The sequence below is a fragment of the Microchirus variegatus genome (genome assembly GCF_963457635.1).
Source record: "Microchirus variegatus genome assembly, chromosome: 5".
Taxonomy (NCBI): Eukaryota; Metazoa; Chordata; class Actinopteri; order Pleuronectiformes; family Soleidae; genus Microchirus; species Microchirus variegatus.
In genome coordinates, this window is record NC_139806.1 from 4380463 (window position 1) to 4392964 (window position 12502).

Sequence of the window (12502 nt, forward strand, 5' to 3'; positions counted from 1 at the left end):
GACAGGGATCTTTTTAGCCGCCTATTTGTCAGCCATTATTTCACTGAGAGCGAGCCAGCTAGCTAGCTAGCTACCTTCAATTTAATTAACGATAACCTTTTTATTTAATTTATTTGAATATGCTTCGCCAAGGATTTCATTAGGGAACCACTGAACACACGAAAACTCTGGAATAATCTGCTCGATCTCGGCTCCGGTTGGCTTCTTACTGGCAAATAATGAAAAGGACACGTCAACCCTGAAACTAGCCTGGTGTCCTCCTAAAAACTACGGATGCTTATCGGTATCGGTCTGTATCGGTATTGGTCCGATACTGGTCAAAATCACTGGATCGATCGATATCGGACAGATAAAAATGTAAAATCCGATACAATCCAAACATTATGACTACAAAAATGTCAATAAAAATCAGCAAAAGCATTTTAACCGAGTCATGGTTGTGCTGTTTATTATTTTTGGGAGAACAATATTTGTTTCACAATGACTCAAATCTTCATCGTTCAATGGACAGATATCCAGTTTGTGATATTGCACCATCAGTAGATTCACAAAAACACTTACTAAAAACTTTCAATGACAGCAATGGCTCTATGATGATGACAAATAATATCTAATGACTCTAAAGGCCAAACAAGGGCTTTACATTTCCCCTCACACAATCACTTTAACAACCAGAATTTGATTCCGTGTCTTGGGTGACTTCAGACACAAAAACTGCCGACTTGAGTATCAACATGATATAGGTTGACCTCCACTCCTCCCACTGTACTCTGCACACAGATTAGGTCACATGAGTGACAAATCCAATTTAATCTGGCGCTGTTAAGAGCAGCAGAAGGTGGGGGTTGGGTTGACCGACTGTACTAATGACTTTAATTCTCAAACAAGGATATCTCTGTCACAATGAGGCTCCCGAACAGAACGTCAACTGGATCATTGTTGATCTTTGTTTGCGTCTCTCTCTGCAATTCAAGAGAAACACATTGGTGCTCGTTTTCTTCTACAGATTAAAGAGTTCAAGCATTCCCTCTGCACTTGTACAATTTAAATTTTCACAGTTCCTTGTATTTCAACAAATAAAACACATTCATACTGTCTCGTCAGTGACAAGAGGATTGCATCCTAAGAGTTGGGGGGAGAAAGAGAGAGAGACACTAAATGGATTAAAGTGCTTCGGCTGAAGAAAACGTTTCTCATCCCATTGCCGCTGACCGCCAAAGCAAGCACAACGTTCCTCTGTAGGGAAACGTGGGATTAGGAACTATTCCCAACCGCCTGTTCGTCAGCTTTCCAAAAGGACAACTTGTTGGAATGTGAGCTTTAACTTCTAAATAAGGCTTCAAGAATTCAGGAGTTCAAAGTGCCAGATGTCAATATTTGGATTACCATGATTGTACGACGCAAGGCTTTTTGTTGTCTCAGTAGGGTTAGGGTTAGGGTTATGGATCGCCTTGGATTTGTCAAACAAAATGTGACGCTGATAGAATCATGAATAAGGAAATCTTGGGACTTTTTGACGGACGACTCCAAATTTCGCACATGGTCGAACCTTTCCTGGTGATATTGACTTGAGGACTTCTACTGAAAGCTGAACATTTATCCAACCATGAGGGATGACTGACAGTGACGGCAATGACCCGATTCCTGCCCCGGAACCTGAATCACTGACCCTTGTTTCCTGAACCTGACAAGGGCAACGAAGGACTACAAGAAGGAATCTCTCAGGATTCACGGTTGGGTAGGATGGACTCTATAGCGTAAAGTCTAGATCCTTCTACAGTTCTCCTGGCACCCCACAGCAATTTAAACAATTGCGCCAGGGTGCAGGAGGTTTTAAATGGTGTTAATAGTCGAGGACCAGGGCGATGGTTCACAGGTTAGAGAGAATGGAGCCGCTGGAGGAGTCCGGTTTGGCAAGGACGAGATTAAGACCAACAAAGCGGCGACGAACACACCGTCATTGTCCGTCATTGAAGTCGACAAAGACGGCAACGAGAGCGAGGTATCGGAGGTCAACCAATCGATCGATCAATGCGCGACCGAAGTCGACTACACGCGCAACTACTGGGAGGACGAGGACGACGTCTACCAAGACTTTGAGGAGTTGGATTTTGAGGCCCTGTCCGACAACTCCGACACCAGGAGCGTCGCCTCCGACGACTCCTTCTACCCTCCGGACCAGTCGGTCGCCTCAGACTTGTACCGCTCGCCGAGTCCCGAGTTCATCTCCTTTTTCAAGGCCTGTAGCAACAACAACTCCATCATCGTCAAGATCATGATCAGACAGGGAGTGACCAAAGAGGAAGTGAGGGAATCGGACCGGAACAGACGAGTAAGTGGTTTTGATGAAATGTTTGAATTCCACGCATTCGTAGGCTGTTTCTATTAAAGCGGACCTAGACCTGAAGTTCCTATTAACGCTGTTTTTTAGTGTGTATCTGCGTCATTACCTTGTTTATGAAGCCCTGAAGGTTCTAAACAAACAGTTAAGCCACTGCTGAGAATGCTGTGTTTTATTGTAATCTCGGGGCTCAACGAGATCTCTGAAAATCCCGTAATAGTTACGTAAACATCGGTTCTCCTCAACAGGCGATCGTCCTGCTCCGGGCACTACTCCGGTGGAGGTGTTTCACGAGCGACAGTGTCTTCTGACTCTGGGTCAAAGGTCGTCAAAGGGACTGCGGCGGGGAGTCGTGAAGAAGCTATTTCTAAACACTGTTAAAACAATGTTTGGAGCAGTGCATCCACCGTTCCAGAGGGGGGCGCTGCGCTTTTGAGAGTGGGTGTGCTGAATAGTACTGGCCAATCACAAGACTCTGTCTTCTGAGGGTGAAAGTTCACTCTGAAACATCGCGGCTGACGAACAGCGTCAGAAAAGAGGATTTCTATCGGCTCGTTTACAGCAACTAGGAGGTGTTTGACCATAAAAACAAGTTAATATATGTAAGTAGACCTCCATAACTAACATTTATGTGCAACAGGACCACTCTATGTGAGCTATTATAGTGATCTTGGAATCCTGTTGCTTTAATCCATTTGCGAGAGTCAATCTTGTGATGACCGAGACAGATATCACGATGTATCACTATATGATTGTCTTGCGATATATTATCACAGAATCATTGTGATATCATTGGTATCGTGAGGTTCTCTGGGATTCCCAGTCGCCTGTACTACGTAGATATACTGACAATAAACTAAGAAATGCAAAGGAAACAAGGTCCGAAGAGCGTATGCTTTCCCAGTCAGCCACACCACTAGGCTGCAGCACCTGTCCTATATACACAAGAGCACACACCACCTAAAACAATACCGACTTTGAGACCTCTGGTGGGAAAGATGCGTTATATTGTTCTCTAATTGACAACAAAGCTGTGTTTTCTGACAGTGACCCGCTCACAAACTCGTCTCAGTTGCAGTCACTGCAGCTTCTGCCAGGTCAAAGGTTAAAGGAGGGTGCAGAGCAGTTGTTTAAGCCTTGGTTAAGCCAGTGTCAAGAAAGAAGCTCCGCCTTTAAGACACCGACCAGAGACTTTTACTGCGGTCACTGAGCCGTATTCACATTTTTACATATGCGGTGTCCTCCTTCAAGCTAAACTATCGGACCTGATGGAGGGAGCAGTTTGACTGTATACAGCAGCAACTCTGGGGCGGGCGGGGACAAGAAGAATTTATCCCATCGAATATCATAACAATATAGTTAACATTCCCTATGATATCGCTAATCACATCACAATTCCAGTCAAAATAATTATCGAATTAGAAAATCGTTCAACTCTACTTAACACCTGTGTATACCTGGTGCCACCTAGTGTCCAAACTGTGAACTGCAATCACCATGTGTTTGCCGCTAAAATACACACAGAAAGCTTTACTGGACAGGATTTAAACATATTTTGGGCTCAGACAAATCAAATTTTCCAATTATTTCTCTGCTAACAAGAGCTAATATTCTGACAGCTGGAAGTTCATGACTCATCTGTGTTTACAGTCTATTCCATAACTGTTTACCTGTGCGCTGGCAGGTGATTGACAAGCATTATTATTATTTGTTGTTGTTGTTGTTGTGATTTTTCTCTGTGTGGAAATATGTGCCGAGCCTCACTGTGTCCAGGAGAAAACATACTGTTTTAGTGTCTTTTATTTTAGGAGGCAAACAAAAATCTATAGCAGAGACAAAAAAAAAAAAAAAACACTCTTGCTTTTCTTTTTCCTTCCCAGTCTGGTCTGATCGTGGCGTGTTACCATGGCTACGTGGACGTGGTCATTGCCCTCTCTCAGTGCCCATATCTGGACGTCAACTGGCAGGATAATGAGGGGAACACGGCGCTCATTACAGCAGCACAAGCAGGTAAAACCTTATCTAACCCTGTCAGGACTGGATGTCCTCGTGGAGACCAAAACCTGGTCCTAATGAGGCAGAACCTCATTTCTGAGGAACTGATTAATATTTAGGGATGAGATTAAAATTGTGCTTAGGCATTAACTTGTTATGGTTGAGGTTAGGGATTCCGCTGTATCATTTCAATACAGGTTTCCACCTGAAAAATACAGCTCTAGTACAACTATACAGTTTTCTTGCTTTTCCATCAGTGATAGTATGTCGATTGTTTTCTCGATCAATCGAATAGTTTGGTCCATAAAATGTCAGAAAATGTTTAAAAGAACGATCTGTGTTTGTCAAACCTGGACATGACGATGTTCTACAATGTTTTGTTTTGTCCACAAACCAAAATGATTCAGATTTAATGATTTCTTTGTTCTGTGGAGCAAAGAAACTAAGAAAATATTCTTATTTTAAGAAGCTAAAACAATCTTGTTTTAATCGTGAAAAAAGCCTCAAACAAATTATCGATTATCAAAATAGTTGACGATTCATATAGTAATCGAATAATCCTTTCAGCTCCACTAAAACGTGACGTCAACAGACTGCCGGCCATCGACTGGTCAGAGAGTGTCGTCACTGGAAGAGTCACGAGTGCGACGCCCGACAAGAATCAAACCGAACAATGCAGAAACCGCAGATCGGTTAGCATCCTGAAAACCTGCGTTAATCTCCAACGTTTAGCAAAGGAAACGTCTAAAATCTCAACATTTAACAGAGGAGTCTGGTGAGCTAAATCACAGCCTGTTCAGTTGTATTTAATTAACCGATTCTAATGATTCAGCTGCACCTGAAACAACCGTACGATGGAAAAGCTGCACCTGTGATGCAGCCACATGTATCAGACACAGCAGCGTCGGCCCCTTCACATGCTAACGATGACAAACGGCTCACTGCCACCTGTGATGAATAGCTGCGGACGACTCTTCATTTTCTGCTCCATTAAAAAAAGTATTGATCACATTTCATGACCGAGTTCTCTGCAAAACCTTGAGGGGAAACAGTGACCAGGTCTCAGTCGAGTCATCGTCAGCATGGGAGGGAAAACCAAAAACTTTACTTTACAAACTCTTAAGAATTTGCCATTTCACAACATGCTAATATCCAAAATTAACCCTCAAGCTCAACCCTTAATCTTAACTGACCCTCAAAACCAAGTGTTGAGGGTTATTTAGTCACTTAGAAATGGGACACCCCTTAAATGCAGATACGTCTTCAGACTGTAGGGGACAGAATAACGCGAAAGCTGCGTCCAGTCTGTCAACTCCAAAAAAGAAGAAGAAGAAGAACACATTTACGTCAGGATTATTTATTCTGATCCGTTTGTCAGTCAAGTTATTAGGTTGTCAGTTAGTTATAAGATGATACTCATACAAATATTCAGCTGACAGTTACCACACACCACGACTTATTGAAAAGTAAACCATAGCAAACGATTGCGTGTCCGCACCGGCCGACTATTGACAAAAGATCGTAAAATGAAAATAAATGTTACGCAGCAATGACGTCAGTAATCCATAATATGGGCCTAAACTAAGATAATACAATAGTTTTCATAATTTTTATATCTCTATTAACAAAGAAAATACTTCATTTGTATCGCACTCGTTTCGCTGCTTTCGGCGCCATCTTTGTTATGTCAAAACAAGCGATGCATTCTGGGTAGCCCTTGCTCCCAAGGGTGGTCTCTGAAAATCCCAATATTGAGGGCGATACAGCCCTTAAACTTGACCCTCAACTTAATTTTTCTGAGAATCTGGACAGCACTTGCACTAGAGGGAGAGCATTTTTGAGATTGAGGATTAAGCAAGGAATTGGAATTCACCTTTAGTCTATGGTCATGATATTGATGCATCAATACATTGCCATGCAGCCCTAGAGGAGATTATATCAAAACGTTTAAGTTTTATCAGACTTGAAGTTCAACTGCAGTCTATGTTGGAGATAATGTATGTCCACGTCTGTGTTTCCCTCTCGTCTGTAGGTCACGTGTTCATCTCCTACTTTTTGCTGAACTACTTCCCCGGGCTGGACATCGAGAGGAGGAACTGTCACGGTTTCTCGGCTTTGATGAAGGCCTCCATGCAGGGCCGTGCCGAGTGTGTCCGGGCTCTGCTGTTAGCCGGTATGTTTACCTGCACTCTTAAGAACAGTTTTCAATGTGTAGTAGTAAAACGATAGCTCTTCACGTAAACTCACGAGTGGAGATACTGTATAGGCAAGTGGACTTTCCTGAATTTCACGAACGATGTTTCACCTCTCACGTCTTCAAACATCTTCAAGAAACTCAAGCAAGTGCAGTTTCCAAGGATAACTTCGCCACGTTGTCCTCTGCGATGCTAATTTGACAGTTTTAGCTACGTTATCTGCTCGATCTGTTATCTATAGCTTTACAGGAAAGGGCGGGTGCAGTTAATGCAGTTTTGAAAGTAGTGGGTCAAAGGTTATCCGTCACAGGAAGTAAAAAACAAATGCAGCTGCAATTTACACATTACATTTTTAACAAACTTCTGCTTCACAATGTGAAACTGCTGTAGAAACATGGCGGAGCAAGATGGCGGAGCAAGATGGCAGACGTTGCCCAAAGTCCAAAAAAAGAGGCTTATTTTATGGCTAAAAAAACCCAAACTATTCTTTGTACTCAAAGCGCTATCAAAGCATTACATTTGTACCAGTTAGCTTTCCTAAATGTTACATAGTGGACCTTTAACGTGGATCTACAACTCAGCAGAGACTGCAGGCAAAATCCAAATTTAACAGAGTGAGCGGACAATGAAAAACATGAGGTATCCGAGAATTCAAAAGTCTGGACAGAAGGAGTTAAGAAGTGTCCAAAACCCAAGAGAACACATTAGAAACAGACCAGTCATCCATATCATCCAAGGACAAAATTCACGTATCCATACATTTATATTTCCAGCAACTTTACTTTTAAACTCTCTTCATTTACTACCAAAAGTGTATTGCCCAAGGACTCATTGGCAGAGCTGGGAAATCAAACCCACAACCGTCCAGCTGAAAGACGATTCACTCCACCACTGAGCTCCCGTCGCTTAATTCCAACTCCTCACTTTTACGTCAAAAACTCAAGTACATTTTAGGTCAGAAAATTACATTTGATACTGAACTACAGTAAATGTCACATAATTTAAGACTTTAACTCAAGTAATATTGTAAAAGGTGAAATTTTAAGGTGAGATACTTGTACTTTTACTCAGGTATTCCCTTTTAAGTACTTTATACAACATAGCAGTTCAAACACAATGGAGAGAAAACACCGGAAGTACACCTGGTTAAGGTAAACATGAGGAAGAACTACAAAATAAACCTTTAATTAACTTCCTTTGACTAAACAACACATAACAATTTCACTATGAAATAAACAACTCAGTCAGCTGTCATTTACACCACGTAAACATTAATAAACGTAAATGTTTACTCACCACAGACGCTGTTTCTCCACCAGAGTCAGTGTTAGTTAACACTTTTAGTCTGTGAGCGACACTAGAGGCTTAATTTGCACTTTATCCACAACGTTTTCTTTGTTTTCCCTCCAGAAGCTGTTAATGATATAAAATAAATCTCATACGTCCACATTTCAGAGTCAACAAAAGCTTGTTTAAGTAGATAAAAGCCGAGGTATGTGGTATGTAGTTGTTAGTTGTTAGCTGTTAGCCGTTAGCTCCGGCTGCTACACACGCCGCCCGTTGTGTACAGTACACCCAGGAAACACTCAGGTGTGTCTTAATTTACCAACCAATCACAAGGCCCGGTCATTACGATGCATTCACTGACCTCCAGGAAAAGTCAGTCACAGGTTAAGGGGATGAAATTTAAAGCCGTGTTGGATTCCTCAGGTCTAACGATATATCTACATGTATATATATATAAGTAGATATATACGATATATAGGTTTTTGATCGATATCCAAAGTTTTAATACGTTAAAAAGTCAAAATTTAGCCTTATGTAAGACTGTTTCATACAATAATGATTAAAATAGCCAATGACCCAATCTTAACACAAACCCTTTTCACGTGATTCTGATTTGTTTTTATTCATTTATTCGTTTTTTGCTGACTGATCTTGTTCTGTATGATTTGGACGACGTTAAGCCACACCCACACAAGGTGTAGCCACGCCCCTTACCTGTAGGGAATGGGGCTAAAGGCGGTCGAGACACAAAGGAACGTACCAAGAAAAAAGCAAAGGAAAAATAATTTATTTGCATTTTTTATATATATATATATATATATTTTTTTTAAATTTACTTATGATAATAATAACGACAATCAATATATATATATATTTTTTTTTTTAATTAGACCCTAAAGTATTACAGATACAGGCCTCTACCAAACGGTTGAGATGTCTGTTCATAATAAACCTGGTTTTGTCACATTAATAATTAAGTGTTAGTGAGTTCAGCTCGATGCATTTTTCAATGAGATAATAGTGACTTAAAGTGTGATCGACCAAATGGTTGAGTCGTAACTTAAAGGGTTAAACACGTGAGAGGACGTCTGCGGGGACGTCTGTCTGTGAGGACGTCTGTCTGTGAGGACGTCTGCGAGATGTCCTCGCACGTCCTCGCAGACAGACGTCCTCACAGACGTCCTCGCAGACAGACGTCCTCACAGATGTCCTCACAGACAGACGTCCTCGCGGAAGTCCTCGCAGACGTCCTCACAGACGTCCTCGCAGACAGACCTCCTCACAGACGTCCTCGCAGACGTGCTCACAGACAGACGTCCTCACAGACAGATGTCCTCACAGACGTCCTCACAAATGTCCTCGCAGACGTCCTCACACTCGCAGATGTCCTCGCAGACGTCCTCACACTCACAGACGTCCTCGCAGACGTCCTTGCAGACGTCCTCACACTCACAGATGTCCTCACAGATGTCCTCACAGACGTCCTCACAGACGTCCTCACAGACGTCCTCACTTCCACTTTGTCCATGAATGTTTTCCAGGGGCTGACATCCAGGCGCGGGACCTCGGCCGCAGTCTGACCCCCAGGGAGTGGGCTCTCTTCACCGGTCGCTACGAAACGGCAAACTTGATGAACCGGCTGATGTTGAGACCGTGTGCCGAGCAGTTCTGCGACTCCTTCTCCCTGGAGTGGCCCATGTTAGAGGTCAGTACATCCAGGTTATATATACACATATACACATATACTCTATACATTGTTAATGTGGTAAACGACTATTCTAGCTGTAAACGTCTGGTTTGTAATGGAATATGTACATAGGTGTATAGAGGCCAGTTTCCAGTGTTCTAATGGTACATTGTGTTTGCTAATGGCGTTAGAAGACTATTGGATGATTAGAAAACCCTTAGCACTGCTAAGCCAAAGGGCCAAAATGATTATTTTAAATAAACATCATAATTTCTTCTAATCTATATTTTCTATTCGTGTTGCAACTCTTTTGATGAATAAAAGTCTGACTTTTAACGGAAAACGTGTATAGGTGACCCCAAACTTTTGAACGGTAGTGTACATATATACACAAATATTAGGTGATTCTATGCGAAAATACAGAAAACAGTTACTGCAATAACAATTCAAAACATTTCGTTAGCTTGGTTCATGTCGTACACATAATAAACTCCACTCTTAGGAATAAAAGTGCTAAGTAGAACCATATAAGGTTCCTCGGCTCGTAGAACCTTTTCATAAAGGTTCCACCAAGAACCCTTTTAAAACCCTTTATTCAGGAAAGGGGTTTTAAAGGGTTCTCTGGATCAAAATGGTTCTTACTGGAACCATTGGTGCTACCAAGAACCCTTTAAAAACCCTTTCGTTCGGGAAAGTAGCTAAAAGCAGAGGTATGTAGTTGTTAGCTGTTAGCCGTTAGCTCTGGCTGCTACGCACGCCGCCCGTTGTGTACGCCAAACAAAAAAACTGATATAAAATAAATCTCATACGTCCATATTTCAGAGTCAACAAAAGCATGTTTAAGCTAGCTAAAAGCCGAGGTATGTAGTTGTTAGCCTGTTGTATACGTAAAATAATTTTTTTTATCAGGAAACACTCGGGTGTGTCTTAATTTACCAAACAATCACAAGGCCCCATCATTACGATGCATTCACTGACCTCCGGGAAAAGTCATTCACGGGTTGAGGGGATGAAATTTAAAGCTGTGTTGGATTCCTCAGGTCTAACGATATATCTACATATAGATATATATGTTTTTGATCGATATAAGTTTTAATAGGTTAAAAAGTAAAAATGTAGTCTTTGAGACAACTCAGTGGACGTGAAGATTTGGTTTATATTTTAGCGGACGTTACAAGTGACAGTTAATTGTTAAAATTTAGATCTATGTAAGACTTTTTCATACAATAATAATGAAAGTTGCACCAATGACCCGACCTTAACACAAACCCTTTTCACGTGATTCGGATTAGTTTCGGGGGAAAGTTTTTCAGAAGCAAATGGTTCCAGGTAGAACCTCAGAACATGAACATGACAACGACATGATGTTCTCCTACAGGAGCTGGTCGATCAGGCCCGAGAACCAAAGTCCTGCTGGAGGCGCGCGGTCGCCTCCGTGTCCTGCTGCCCGTACACGTTCTACATCAACAACAAGGTCAACCCGGTGGACGACGGCGTCTTGGACCACATGGTGCAGGTCACCACCGGCATCTGCAGCCCGCTCGTCGCCACCGCCTGCCGGACCGTGTGTCCGGGCAGCCCGCCGTGTCTGGGCAAGCGCCGCCACGCCGTGCAGGAGATCCTGAGGAAGCAGCGCCTGGCTGAGCTCAAGCACCTGGGCCCCGACCGGCTCGACCACTACAAGAGGTTCTTCCAGAACTCGCGGGTCCTCCTGATCCCCAAGGCGCGGGACCGCCGGGCCAGCCTGCAGCCCCAGCTGCTCAGCGACATGGCGGCGGCGTCCACCATGGCGCTCCGACGGGCCAGCCTCCTGCCGCTGAACATGCTGAGGAGGAGCAGCGTGAGGCCCGGCGTGGTGGTGCCCAAGGTCAGGCTCTGCAAAGCCCCGGCGCCGCTCTTTGTGCCGGAGAAACTGAGGCGGAGCCGGAACGCCGACCGGCTGCAGATTCCCAAATGGGATTACAAGATGAAGAGAGTGGAGAGGAGGAGGCAGGAGGAGGAGGAGCGGCAGAGACTGTGGCCTTTGACCAGGAGGAGGTGAGGAGGACGTCTGACGCTCTGCTGCTGCTGCTGCTCATGATGCAGAAACGTGATTCTCACACATCTCTTTGCCTTGTTTGAACTTGAGTTTGCGATGCATTGTGGGAAACGCGGATATGGCCGGGGGAAATAATAATAATAATCCACATATGGTGTAGAAATCGTCTGTTTGTCAGAGATGAAAACTGGATTGGAGAATGTTTTTGTTGGGTGAATTCAATTTCTTTTTGATAATTCAAACGTTAAAGGTGCATTATGTAATAAATCTAAATCATAAAATCCTCCTAATATGTCACAGAGACTCAGGAATAATGTTCATATAACAAACTGACCTCACCAACAACAACAGTACAGACAAAATATTTGCATTAAAAAAAATATTTTGCAGACTGCAAATCATGTGTTGGCGTCATGTGGCGCCACCTACCGCCGTCTACCAATCATTGCAGTCAGTAGAGTCTCAGCTGCCGAGCGACCACGGGTTGAACCAGTTACATAAGAAAACGAAAACATAAAATACCTCGGTGTTTTGAATTTGAGTGTAGTAACTGTTTTTGGCCACATTCTTACATACGGCGCCTTTAAATATGAAGTTTCTGGACTTTCATTTTGAGCCGATGACATCACAGTATTATATATTATTCATAGAAGCTGAATTTTCACTCGTTCAGGAGCCAAAGAATCGGTTAAACTGCCTGATGTAACCAATGAGTCATTTTTTAACGTTAAAATAAAGACGACAGTGTCTGAAGAAAACGTGTCTTTGGTGTGTGAACCCTTTCCGCTCACACACCAAACTCCATAGAGAAAATTGGCGTTATTACTCCAGCGCTTACAAAAGGAGCTGCTGGTTTATCGCAGAACTTGTTTGAGAAGTTTCCGTCGCTCAGTCGATGTTTAATCGCTGATTTTCTCTATGGGGTTTGGTGCTACTTGAAAAGGCAGGAAGCTGAAGTT

General features: G+C 42.9%; 1 protein-coding gene across 1 annotated transcript; it reads left to right on the top strand.

Moving 5' to 3' along the window:
• Positions 1-1837: 1837 nt before the first annotated feature.
• On the top strand, positions 1838-11546 carry ankrd33bb (ankyrin repeat domain 33Bb; the record flags this gene model as incomplete). Its single annotated transcript, XM_083890535.1, has 5 exons — positions 1838-2332; positions 4222-4351; positions 6369-6509; positions 9360-9523; positions 10884-11546. The coding sequence occupies 5 exons, from the start codon at positions 1838-1840 to the stop codon at positions 11544-11546; spliced, it is 1593 nt and encodes a 530-aa protein (XP_083746661.1).
• Between the last annotated feature and the right edge of the window lie 956 nt (positions 11547-12502).